We start from the raw sequence: 13670 nt of genomic DNA, 5'->3' as shown, positions 1-13670 counted from the left end.
CGTATCCTAAATTGCAATACAGCCATTTTTGAGAAGCATGATCTGCATTGAATCTGCCAACAAGTATTCAACATGACGCGACTCGGGCAAGTTCCATTCATTGCATAACATTATCCCATTTACTCCTTCGTACGGGGAAATGAGCAGAGTGAAAGTACCGAAGCGAAAGTGAAAGTATAGGAAGCCCACACAATGCATGGTGTAATGCAAGCGTAAAATGTGATCCACGTTGGAGGATTCTTGTCCATTCACATATTTGAGAACAAGGTCGTCGGGTTGGGACGCGGACGTGGGCTGCACAAGTTGGGTATAGTTATTCGGGTCAGAGAAGTGAAAGTCGCGTAAAATAGTGGGGATGAGGAGTTCTCTAGTGTCCTGGCCATGTTTTACTCAGCCAGGATAAAATGACGATATATTGACGTATCATATTTATTTTGTGTAATAATAATTGAGAGACCGTCCTCTACACAGTTAATATCAAGTCATACCTTTGTTGTTCAAAATATAATGCAAATTTTTAAATGTCATATCGTGACATAAATATAAATATATAGGTGAAGGAGTGAAGTTTCAAAATTTTTCGAATTTAAGTTTAGTGCCTTTTGATTTCCGTCGGTCTGTGTGGGCTTAATTATATAAAAAAATATTCATTATCAAGGCCATTTTTAGAAGCAGGTGTACCCCTTATTATTGTGCAGGTACAATAACGTTAGTGGGAAATGACGGTTTTTTATATCTCCCGAGTGAAAGTTAAGCGTACAAGGAAAAATGTCCCTGCTCAGTGTGACGGTTAAGAAGGCTGAATTTTCTCAAGGACAAGGTACCTAGGCTAGGCGCTGCATATTTAGTTATGTCCCTAATTTCTCTGTCATTTGCAATAGATACAGCTCACGAATGGAACTCGTACGATACGTTGAAGTTGCACAATGTCAAGTCGACCACGGTGCAGGTGAAAGGAGCCAGCCCGAGATGGGAGCAGGACTTTCTTTTGTGAGTCATTTTTTTTCTCTCCAGAAACGTTTTGCACATTGTACGGCGTTATTATTCCATAATGTTTAACCACTTGCCTACCAACTACGTGACATTCACGTACTTACCAAAACAAGGTCCAGCCACTTGCTACGTGAGAGTCATGTAATTAAAAAAATGTCATTAGCAACTATTAGCAATTATTTTGGAGTTTCTGCCATATCAACCAATATTACAATCGGGAATTTTATATGGCAAAATTTGGAATTTTTCTACCAAAATATGAGATTCTTCCAATACCAAGACCATGTTATGAAATGGCTTTTGAGTTTTTTTGAGTTTTCTTTACAAACTCGAGACTTAAAATTGGTCTCAGTAATGACATTAGTGGCACAAGTTAAGGTTATCAAGTGGTTAAAGTCAGTTATCAATACTTACAAATTTTTGGCAAAGTGTGGCAAAGTGGTTGGCATTTATCTCAAAAGGAACACTGCTCGCTTTTCACATGGAGCAAGAACTAGGTGCACTTAAGAATATTAAGTTTTGGTCGGGGCGAATAAGCTACAGGAGAAAGTGCTCCCCTTTCCCTAAACTTTCTCTTCATCCCGTGCAAATAATGGGTTTATGCTAACAAGTCACGTTCCGGCTTTGTTGGGTTTGCTATGTGCACTAAAATAAATATATCCGCTGCAAATGTAAATGCTTGATTTATTTTTTGTGCAAAAGTCGTTGATATTGGGAAGTATAGAATTACAACTTTTTTTCATTCCTTCAAGCGGCTGCCAAGTTTTAACAAATTGAAATTTGACCTTAAATGTTTCTGTATTTAATAGAGAAGTTAAGGTGAGGTTTTCAAATATGTATTGCTTTCGGCAATCATGTACAATGGTATTTTAACAAATAAATGTAAAAGAAACAATAAATCATGCGTCGAAAGTAGGATCCATATAAAAGCTAGTTTTAGCAATATTTAAAAAAAACTTAAACACAAACTCGATTAATTTGTTTGCTATTACAACTCGGCGGTAGAATGGTCGAATTGGGTGAATTTCAAGTGCCTGAAAAAAAATTATTAGCCTTCATGACCGGGGCGTGGGTTTTGCAAAATATCACAACATAAATATTTGCCGTACTCACGTCAGTCGCAAAGCAACCTTATTTGGCAAATTTGAGAAATAAGTTTGCCAAATAAATACATGCCCTGGAGTTGAGTAAATTTGAGAAGAGAAACCCCATGGTTTTTTTAGCCAAAAGTTCTATGTAAAATCTCGAACATTTTTGTAAACTTCGCAAGTTATGTTGATATGCCCAATTTACAAGATTTGCCACATTTGCCAGCAGTTACGTGAGTACGCCCATTATCAATTAAGTTATCCAGAAATTAAAGAAAACATACACTGTCACTAACAAGCAACAAACTGTACAACCTCGACAATTCACAACCACGCGAATTAGTCTGACGCTGCAGAATGAAACAAGGTTTTATCGTCAGTCGAAACAACATTTTTCACCCAAAGCTATATACATATTTGAAAACCTCGTCAAATTCTCTATTATGTACAAAAACTTTCAAAGTCAAAGCTTAATTTGTAAATATTTGGCAGCCGCTAAAATGAATGAACAAATATTGTCAATGTTCTGTGTATCAGAAGATTCCAGTATCTCATTAAATATTTAAAAACTAATATAGATATTATTAAAATATTTGGCCATACAGCCGTCGGGTATCACTGGCTCAATCTGAGAGAAATTCAGCACTCAAACGGGGTAAGAGTTACGACATTTTATACCTTAATATGAACTTCAATTTTGACATTCATTCAGACTTTATAAGGCAAATATTGTACTCTGAACTTTTTACCAATTTAGGAATGCAGCCACTGCCAATGGCTAGCCTTGGATGCAGATCTCGTCATTAGAAATGGAGTAGTTTTCGGGACCAAGGCACCAACAGTAGGTTATCATAAATATGTAAATATTAAAGATAAGTGTAAAGATTTAATTGTTATTTAAGGCGCACTCTATCCTCGTAGATGTCCAGTTTGTTCCCCCATGCAGTAAGTAATCCATTTCATTTAGAGACTGTAAACCGTACTGCATATTTTTTATCCAATCTAGGCAGTCACATGGAGTGCGATGAGATGCCGAGAAAGCTCCAAATTTTCAATTCGATGCAGGACCAAGAGACTGAAAGCAATAAACGACAGCAATACTATGTTAAATGTGAGCATACTTTTAACCTCATTTTGACCATATCAATTACTGGGGCAATTCACGCGGAGGTTTGTAACCTTGTAAACAGCATAAACTTTGTAAACTTACAAAAGTAAATATCTCCAAGGAAAATTAGCTTACAAACCTTTGTAAATTTACGCAGATTGATGTTTCATGACTTGATATGTTTCATGACTTGATATGGGAGCCAATGTGTTTATCATATTAGATATCATAAGTCATTTGAATAAAGATTGAATTGAATTGAATTCAGGGAGTCTTTTTAGTTTGTAAAAGTTTGTAAAATGGTTTTACAAAGGTACACGGTTACCAAAGACTGCGTGAATTGCCTCAATGCAGGATTGTTCACCGTTAATATATACAAATTAATTGTTGCTAACGTTGGCTTTTCACCAAAATAGTACTGTGATGATAAACTGTTCAGACTTAATTTATTGACGCAAACAAACCCTCGCGACCCAAATTAATGCAACAATTATTTAGAAATTAGCCAATAGCAATCAAACGAGATAGTTGGAATTCAAATTAATTAAATTAGCAGAATTTATTTTACCATGTGATGTAGTCAAGTTCAATTGATTTGTAAATTGCGTCGTTGAAATAAGAAAACAAAAATAAATTCGTAACAAATTTTGGAAGGATGCTTACAATAACTTAAATTATGTAGTCAATGTATCCTCCAATTTTTAAATGCGCGATATGACGACTTTAGGCTGGAATTTGAATTTTGATAAATACGTCGAAGGAAGAATTTGATCCGCATGGTTGTGTCGCTATGCTACGACATATGATGACTTTGGGTGGAAAAGGTGACTTATTTTTAAACGTAGTATGACGAATTTGATCGCCAAGTGAGGTTTAACAAGATACGTCTTCTGAAAAATTTTGTTAAAATGAGCTTAACCAATTAGATCCCGGTACCATGACAGTTATGTAGTTGTCGAAACAAACTATAACGCCCGACTACATGACAGTCATGTTTTTTTCAAAACTGTCATTAGCAACTGAATTTTGAAATATAAAATTATTTTTAAATTTCTCCCATATCAACCAATGTTAAAATCAGGAATTTTATATGGTAAAATTTGGCATTTTTCTATTCACAATATGAGATTTTTCCAATACCAAGACAATGTAAAAATCGTCTTTGAGTTTTTTTTTACAAACTCGAGATGTAGATTTTGAATTAATTGGTCCTAGCGACCCCAAAAATGTCGACTATTTGGGGAGGCAAGTGGTTAAACTATAATTGCAAAACATATTGTATTTTTGTGCAGCTGGAGATTCCGAAGACAGTGATTACACATCAGAAACCTCGTACGACTGTTGGTACGAGGCGAACGACCCTCCACCGCACTGCAGATATCCACAAGTCCACCGCAGAAAGCAACTCCCTAGGATCCCTTCTTGCAGGAAATACAATATCAGTAGTGGGGATGGGTACTGGGAGGAGGATCCTTTAGATGTTGAGGCAGGCCCTCCGTCCTATAATAGCAGGCCACACCAATCATCAAACTACAAGACGAACAGGTACTTAACAAAAATATTAAAATAAATTATTTTAATATTATTAAATAAAATAATGGGTACGCTGCAAGAAATCCGGTGTATTCACATATCCACCCCGCGTGTAGTGCTAATTTGTCACCATGAGATGTCAAAAATTATTGATACCAAGGCGGTGTAGTCGCATATCCTCCCCGCGTAGTGGTGTTAAATTTTACACCGTGTGGTGTAAATTATGACACCATTCGGGACAAAATTTAGACCACAGGGTGACAAATTAACACAAAAATTAGCACCGCTAAATTTATACCAGCGGATTTTTTGCAGTGCATGAATTACAACTCAAATTGCTACCAAACTCCTTTCAGTTACGCTTATGACGAATGGTATGAGGGATACGACACGGCCTACAACCAATACCCGGTACCGAAGTCAAAAAACCTTCCACAAATTCCAATTCAGCATTCAACTCGAAAACGGCAATTGCCTACTCTGCCAAAACAAATGTCCTCCTCTCCAAGAACCACGGAGTCTTCCATCTCGTATCAAAGAGAGCATTCCAACACACCTTTTTTCAACGATCGATCCCTTGAGTATGGCAATTATGATGGAGAATCCACTTCAAACTGCAACAACAATGCACTAGTTGCTAACTTGCCAATAAGGGATGACAATCCAACTGTTCCAATCTCTGTGAACAATGAACACGAGGAAGGAATGGAATGCGAAGCTTGGCAGAATTATGGCTATCATGAAGGCAACGAGTACGATGAGACGTTGTACTATCAGGAACAACTTGATCCTATCACTGCAGCCCAACCTGACACAAATTTAACAGATAACGGACAAGACGCACATTTATATTATGATCATAACCCAGCCTATAAGGGAATTCCACCTGAAATCACAATTGACCAGCCAAATTATACGGGGCAACATGACCCCGACTACTATGCAAGTTCAAGTCAGATTGTTGATCGTTATAGCGATGACCCAATTGTACAAGATGGATATGGGTCATATGATCAGGAGTGGTATGACGCAACTGAAGAAACGAGTTATCCATGGGAAGGATCCGATGTTCCTCAACCGTCTAAGGAGATAACCCATACCCCAGTACCACCCACCCCCACAAGTTCCGCTGCAAATAAATTTGCTTCCGAAATGAAGTTCGCCCTACCCCACCTGTCCTCACTAACGAGCGGATTCTCCAAACTTGGAAACTTTGTTTCAAACGCGGCAAACAAATCTGGATTGTCTGTTCCACCAGTGAATCAAAATACACAACCCAATCATGAAACTCAATTTGTCCTTGATGCCCAACCAGCACAGAATCCTGTAACTGTATTGTCAAGCCTAGTCGAAGTCGAGCCCTTTGTGGAAGAAGAGTGGGATAATTGGGATGGAAAGTACGAGGATGACGTTGAACACTACACAACTCAAAGTTATGATAACCATGAAGTAGACGGAGAAGACTACAACAAGCCTGTTCCCATTCATCTGGACTCGATAGAGTCAAATGTGTCGGAAGGGGCGTACGAGAGACAATCATCGTTGGACTCTCCAGTTGAAGTTGCATACCCTCCAAATCAAGGGAAGGATAGGGAGGTTGGGAAATCCTGGTTAGAACTAGAAAGTGGAGGAGGCATGACAACTATGTCGTTTGAAGAGAAAGTACCAAAGAATAGCAGAGTAAGAAAAACAAAAGGGATGACGGCCAGAGAAAAGTGGATCTGGGCCACCAAGCGGGTCCGCGCCCAATTAACGGTAAGTAATAGACATAGACCAAGCTTCGCCCATACGAGATTTTTTATGCAAATATTATATTAATGTCGGGTCTCTTCTTTCATCACTTTTTCTATAATAAAATTCAATTCGCAGACAATAACAGCAGCAAGGCGAGGAACAGGTGGTCTGACAACTTCAGTTGCTCGAGCTCCACCCACAGCTGAAGAACTGGTAAGAAAGATTTTACAATATTCGTAATTACAACAGGCGAAACAAAATCCAGTTATACCAATATTGGGCTCCTAAATTGGACGTTGTTGTTGCAATAACGCATTACAATTAATTTCTATTTTGTCGCATGTCTGATCATCACTTTCTTCTGACAGGAGTTGGTAAGTTCATTATTGTTATTTTACCTGCTAACAAATTTTTTTGTTTATCTCCAACCGGTGCCCATTAACATTCGAAAATGATCGAATTAAACTTAATAGTCCGGGTTAAATTATTCATGTCCACACCGTTTTAGATAAATATTCACAATTGGTAAATCATAATTATATTTCTGCTTCCCTAGAGTATGCACGTGTACAGAAAGACGGTAAGACTTTCTTTTCGTCAGAGTTATGCATTTGTGAAATTCTTGGTTATTCACATTTACAGCTGCAAGCCCTAATTTACCCAATTTCTTGCATTACACCGCACAATTTTGTGCCTTGGTCGGCCACTTCGCCAACTTATTGTTGCGAATGTGAAGGTCTTATCTGGGGTGGGTGATGCCATTTATTGTGCACTATTATGTCATTTTTAACTAAAATACATTTAACATTAAAGGAATCGGACGTCAGGGAGTCCGCTGTGCTGAGTGCGGTGTAAAATGCCACGAAAAATGCAAGGATTTGCTGAATGCAGACTGCCTCCAAAGTAAGCAATTCATAAAATATGTAAACTTGACATATTAGAGAGGTAGAGATATTTGTATTTTAAACTAGTTGGATTGTAGAGTTGTATTCTAAGGCGAATGTTTGTACTGTCGGTGAGTTGATTTTAAGATCCTAGATGTACACTGAATTTCATTGTGTACCTCAACTAACTGAGAGTCTTAATTTACCATGGCGCGAATTTTGAACCTACATTACAATCAAGTTCCGAGTAGGGACTCGTTTCGTCGGTCTGTACTCTATTGTAGAGGCGATGAGTAACCTTTCGCAGTAGAAACTAGAATCGAAGTCGACTAGAATACAGCACTCTCAACCTCTCTATTATGCGTAAACATTACATTGTTAAGTATTTGCATTAATGAAATCTGTCATTTCTTTTCTGCTCCCCCATTTTTAGCCGGTTTTACAAGTAAGAACTAAATTTATTAAATGGTTTTTCTTTCCTGGTAGAAAATTATATATGCCAAATTTTAAACAGGAGCGGCCGAGAAGATGTGTAGACATGGTTCCGGAGGGGACAAGGCAAACAGTATTATAACCGCCATGAAGGAAATCATGAAGCAGAGAGAAAGTCAGAAGCCGGAAATATTTGAGCTCATCAGGTTTGTCCATGACATTTACATATTTGAGTTTCGAAACCCTAAATTTATTCGTGCCCTGACAGAACAACATTTACCGTGGACGCTACCATTCATGTCGACAATATTGCACAAGCAGAGGTCTCCGTCCTTCAAGGAACTTCCAAGTGGTCGTGCAAGATATGTATCACGGGTAGTGGATTCAATTTAGCCGGCTTTTTGACAAATAAATTAAAATCTTTTTAACTCCTGGAATCACAGTAATTTGTGCGAAAGGGTTAATGGCCAAGGATAAGAGTGGGACGTCCGACCCTTACGTGACCATGCAGGTTGGAAAAGTGAAGAAAAGAACGAAAACTCTGCCGCAAGAACTTAATCCTGTGGTGGGTAAAATTCTTCTCCAAACTTTTTAAATATTTGTGGTGGGAGTATTTAAACGGGACCCAATTCTTGCTGAGAGGTTTGGTGACGGATACTTGTAATTAGAACCATTTAACCTCTGAGAAGAATCAGACAAGACTTGGATCTCGTAATAGTGCCCCGACCATGTTAAAATATTTCAATCATGATACTAAATGAATTTGGTTTTGCAGTGGGATGAGAAGTTTTACTTGTAAGTGAGAAATACTCTTAAGAATATGAGTCACATTTTTTTATTTCATTTATTGACTCCCAGTGAATGCAACAATTCATCGGATCGTATCAAAGTGCGAGTTTGGGATGAGGATAACGACTTCAAGTCCAAGCTGAAACAAAAGCTGACGCGAGAAAGTGATGATTTCTTGGGCCAAACGATAATTGAGGTGAGGATGATCCGTTTATCTCTAGATTTTACCAACAAATTCCTTGCCGGCTAATAAGTTAATGATTTTTCTTAATTAGTCATAAATAAATAACTATATCAATAAATTTATTTACTTCTTCACAGGTCCGCACTCTGTCAGGCGAGATGGACGTTTGGTATAATTATTTCAACAAATATTTCACCAAATTATGGCTAACGACAAACTTTGGCAGGTACAACTTGGAGAAACGAACAGATAAGTCTGCCGTCTCTGGAGCGATCCGCCTCCACATCAGTGTCGAAATCAAGGGCGAAGAAAAGAAGGTATTGCACTGTTTTACTCATTATTCAGCCCTTATAAAAATACATATCTGTCTCAGGTTGCCCCATATCACGAGCAATACACGTGCCTTCACGAAAACCTATTTCGCCATTTGTCCCACGTCTCCCCGAGAGGAATGATACCGCTGCCAACGTCCGGAAAGGGGGATGATGCCTGGAAAGTATATTTTGAAGTGAGTGAGGAACACGTTTTAATTTTTTATGATACTTACTGAGACATTTTATTGTAGAACCCTGGTCAGGAAATTGTGGACGAATTTGCAATCCGATACGGGATAGAGCCAATCTATCAAGCCATGACGTGAGTGAATTGTGACGTAAAATTGTGGGAGAAATGACACCAATAATTTTGCAGGCATTTTCACTCCTTGTCCACAAACTACTTGTGCACCTCCGTGCCTCCCGTTATGAACACGCTGCTGGCAAATATTAACGCTTACTATGCCCACACGACTGCAACGTCTGGTATTTTTTGAGATAGTAATTCATAGTAATGAAGTGATCCACTGATAAAGTGTGTGTTCTTCACAGTATCGGCGGCGGATCGTTTCGCGGCTTCAAATTTTGGGGTAATATGATAAAGTATAGAATTCATTGGTCAATCTAATTTCTACAATTTTAGAAAGAGAAATTCATCAAACTTCTCAACCAATTGCACAATTCGATCCGACTAGATTTGTCCATGTATAGGTGGGTAGCCTACCTGGTGGTCTTGGAGACGTTATTTTAAACAATTTAAATTGCAGGAAGAACTTTCCAGCCTCCAGCAACGAGAAACTTATAGATTTAAGATCAACAGTGGAATTATTGACGAGTATAACCTTCTTCCGCATGAAGGTATAACGAGTTCTGGTATTATTTAGCATGGAAGGTTTGTCGGTTTTTTTGAATTTTTTTTGGCATACTTATTTTAGGTTCAAGAGCTCTCAAGTCCTCCACGGGTCAGTATGGTGGTCAAAGATTGTGTCAAGGCTAGTTTACGATCCACGTATCAATTTTTGTACGAGAATTGCAACCAGCTCAGCTCCACGGAGTCTTTGGTTAGAAATTATTTCAAATTATTGTAACGCATTGAGTGACATGGTTGCCATTTAGAGTTATGCTGACACGTCCGGGATAAGAGGGGGTGACGATGACAACAATGGACCAAGACTGGATAGTGTCGATTTCTGGTTGAAATTCATTGCGTTGGTTGTCTCTGTTGTGGAAAAGGATAAACTCTGCTATGCAGAGGCGCTCAACCAATTTCCGCATGACCTTGACATTGCGCAGGTACTTAGAAAATGGTTTAGCAAATGATCAGTGTTTTTTCGTGATATTGGCCATACTCACGTCACTTTTGGTAAATGTGGCAAATCTCGTAAATTGGGCATGACTTGCGAATTTTGCCAAATTTACGAGAGTTTGCAAAATTTTTGGATGGAAAACCATAGGATTTCTCTTCGCAAATTTACTCATCTCCAGGGCATGCATTTATTTGGCACACTTATTACGCAAATTTGCCAAATAAGGTTGCTTTGCGACATAAGAACCCGACCTGAGTACAGCCATTATTAGTCATCATAAGTTGTAAAAGATTTTAAGAATTTCTCATTTTTCAGATTTCGGCTGCAACAATGTGGTGCTTGTTTGCATTGGGTAAGGCAACCTTCTGTATTCAATCTGTAATAAAACGAATGAAATAATATTACCCATTTTTTTAGACATCAAATACGCCCTTCAAGAACACGAGCAGCACCATCTCTGCAAATCTGCGTCCTACATGACTCTACACTTTAAAGTTAAATGGTTCTACAACAATTATGGTGAGTTTTACGAAGCACAAACATAAACCGTAATAAATAACAAGCCCATATTTATATATTTGCATGAATCATAGTAAAAAACGTGCCACCCTACCAGGGTTCCGTGCCCGAATACTCGGCGTAAGTTTTTATTTATTAAAAGTTTTGCTGTTGTAGTGACACTCATTTGTGCCTTGTTTTTCAGATGGTTTGAGCCTTTCGTCATGCAGGTAGTACATGGTCGACGTTATCCATTCAAACCATTTAAACGTTTTCAAATTATTTTTTCCACAGTGGTTAAACGAAAACGATACTATTTCACTAGAATACGTGCACGGTGCCTTTAGTCGCGACAAGAAAGATGGGGTATAGATATAAATTTTCAATATTGGGCTAGAGATTTCTGTATTCTAGTCGATTTCGATTTTAGATTCTACTGTAGAGGTGACTCATCGCCTCTACAATAGAGTACAGACCAACGAAACGAGTCCCTACTCGGAACATGATTGTAATGTAGATTCAAAATTCGCGCCTTGATAAATTGAGATTCTCAGAAACTTTAAGTACAAAATGAAATTCAGTGTACATCCAGGATCGCAGAATCAACTATCTCGCCTACAGTACAAATATTCTGAGTAGAATACAACTCTAGAATCCAACTACTTTACAATACAGATTTCTCTACCTCTCTAATCGCATCAGAATACCTTTTCACATTATATAATTCTTGCCCAACAATCTTACAGTTTCAAAAAAGCAGTGAACACGCCCTATTTTCTGTCTCGGTGGTGGACGTCTTCACCCAGTTGACACAGTGCTTTGATGTCATCTCTAAGTTGGAGTGTCCAGATCCCGACATTTGGAACAAATACTTGACCCGGTTTGGGAAAACTATTGCCAAAGTGTTACTCACATATTCGGACATTGTTAAGAGGGAGTTCCCCCAACATACACTGGACGCAAGAGTGGTATAGGGCTTTGACATGGTTTCAGGAAGAGATAGAAGCATTAAAGGTTTCCATTTTTTCTAGGCCTGCATCCTCATGAACAACATTCAGCAGGTTCGCGTCCAACTGGAGAAATTGTTTGAGTCGATGGGTGGTATTAAGTTGAACGAGGAGGCTGCCAATATCCTGACCACCTTGCAGTTACAGCTGAACAGTTGTTTGGACGAGTTGGCGTTGATATTTACAGAAGGGTATGTATGACATTTATTGGGTTTCATTGAACGATGGGTGTTTGACGGATTTTTTTTTCTTGGTGATCGCACTACAGTCTTGAAAACCGCATTACTGATAGCGTGAAACAATTGGTGTGTCTACTGTATGCTGTGAAAGGTAATTAAAAGGAAACATGTACAATTTGCGAATATCATTTGTGACACTGGGATACTTTTTTTAGGCCAAGGGCAAACTACTACCCGAAATCAGGTTGCCGTGGAGGCGGACCAAGTTCTTCGCCCACTCATGGATCTACTTGACGGTATGTTAAAGATTACTGCAAAATCTGACAAATGCCCATCTCTTCACTTCCTAAAATTTGAACATAGTCAAATATGCTTTACATTGGCCGTACTCACGTCAGGTTCTTATGTCGCAAAGCAACCTTATTTGACAAATTTGCGAAATAAGTTTGCTAAAAAAATACATGAGTTTAGTAAATTTGCGAAGAGAAATCATATGGGTTTTCAGCCTAAAGTTTTACAAAATCTCGCAAATTTGGTAAACTTTGCAAGATATGTTGCAATTCAGATGTAAGACATCGGCCCCAATTTACGAGATTTGTCAACAGTGACGTAAGAACCGCCACTGTAATTTCATAGATACGTAAACTAGCGTAACTTTTCCATTGCACAGGGTCTTTATCACTGTATGCTCAATATTGCGAAAAGTCGGTGCTTAAACGGTTGCTGAAGGAACTTTGGAGGATCGTTATAAAAACTATGGAGAAGCAAGTTGTCCTGGCGCCTTGTGCCGATAAAAATGTATGTCTTATCGTACCAAATATTTCATAGCGAGCAAATGCGCATGGCAAGTTTGAATTAGTGACAATAACACAATTGTCGCAATTCATTTGATTAGTTCTTTGGAGATGCGTCTTAATTATCCTACCGTTAAAAAATCATATCAAAATAAACAAATCACTAATTTTTCTCTAGACTTTACTAAAGAATCTGACAAGCAATGCTAAGAAAATTATGGAAATGCCAAACGTAGAAACGATGGGGAAATTCTTTCAAAAACCAAAACAGGATGTCCACCCGGGTGTTACTGTAAGAACTATGGATTTGACTTGAATGGTGAGACTATGATTAAGGAATTAATGCAACTGTCATCCACTTGCAGGATAGCGACACTCTTTTGTCCCCAAGACAAACCGCGGTGTTTGAGGTGGTTTTGGACACCATTAAGGACTGTTTCCACGCTTTTGGTGCTGGGCTAAAAATGTCATCTTTTGAGAAATCAGATGAACTCAGGTCACTTCGGAGTTCTGTGTCGTTGAACAAATAAGAGATGAAATGCTTTCATTTTACACGTATTGCTACCAGATATTATTTTCTAAAACAACCATTTACGTACCTAGTACGTGAAATGTACGTCCTCTGTTCGGTTTAACGAACTGAGGACGTACTAGGTATGTCAGTGGTTGTTTGGGTTGTGTTCTCTTCTAAAGTTTGAGCATGACTAATAAAAATAGTTTAAACAGCGTTTTGCTTCAAATTCAGATTTGATTTTCTTCATAACTTATATATCATATAGTTGAGGGAGTTCGACAGAGTACGCGATGCGTAATTTAGACAATGGCA

General features: G+C 38.4%; 1 protein-coding gene and 1 long non-coding RNA gene across 2 annotated transcripts; both read left to right on the top strand.

The window, feature by feature from the left end:
* Positions 1-22: 22 nt before the first annotated feature.
* On the top strand, positions 23-4703 carry LOC118437226. The gene is made up of 6 exons (XR_004835954.1): positions 23-990; positions 2687-2736; positions 2839-2922; positions 2984-3026; positions 3088-3192; positions 4482-4703. It is a non-coding gene; the product is annotated as an uncharacterized LOC118437226 (long non-coding RNA).
* Positions 4704-5085: 382 nt separating this feature from the next.
* On the top strand, positions 5086-13572 carry LOC110855498 (protein unc-13 homolog B). Its single transcript, XM_035856211.1, has 34 exons — positions 5086-6477; positions 6592-6669; positions 6825-6830; positions 7013-7036; positions 7099-7204; positions 7270-7359; positions 7774-7785; positions 7855-7978; positions 8041-8147; positions 8216-8337; positions 8548-8567; positions 8631-8757; positions 8883-8914; positions 8972-9062; positions 9119-9253; positions 9311-9381; positions 9436-9545; positions 9612-9649; positions 9703-9770; positions 9827-9917; positions 9995-10120; positions 10176-10352; positions 10682-10718; positions 10784-10885; positions 10960-11005; positions 11070-11094; positions 11159-11230; positions 11611-11832; positions 11896-12062; positions 12140-12201; positions 12266-12346; positions 12721-12848; positions 13023-13136; positions 13210-13572. Exons 1-34 carry the CDS (start codon positions 5215-5217, stop codon positions 13372-13374), a joined length of 4239 nt encoding a protein of 1412 aa, XP_035712104.1. The 5' UTR covers positions 5086-5214; the 3' UTR covers positions 13375-13572.
* Positions 13573-13670: the final 98 nt, after the last annotated feature.

The sequence above is a fragment of the Folsomia candida genome, unplaced genomic scaffold (genome assembly GCF_002217175.1).
Source record: "Folsomia candida strain VU population unplaced genomic scaffold, ASM221717v1 Fcan01_Sc012, whole genome shotgun sequence".
Classification (NCBI taxonomy): Eukaryota; Metazoa; Arthropoda; class Collembola; order Entomobryomorpha; family Isotomidae; genus Folsomia; species Folsomia candida.
The sequence above is the reverse complement of the archived record's forward strand: the minus strand, read 5'-3'. Positions and strand labels throughout refer to the sequence as shown.

Excerpts from the sequence above, each read along its gene's own strand:
- LOC110855498 (XM_035856211.1), top strand. The coding sequence starts at position 5,215 with ATGTCCTCCTCTCCAAGAACCACGGAGTCTTCCATCTCGTATCAAAGA. Across the intron at positions 8,338-8,547 it reads CGCAAGAACTTAATCCTGTG|TGGGATGAGAAGTTTTACTT; the intron begins GTGGGTAAAATT and ends TTGGTTTTGCAG. Across the intron at positions 9,382-9,435 it reads CCAATCTATCAAGCCATGAC|GCATTTTCACTCCTTGTCCA; the intron begins GTGAGTGAATTG and ends ATAATTTTGCAG.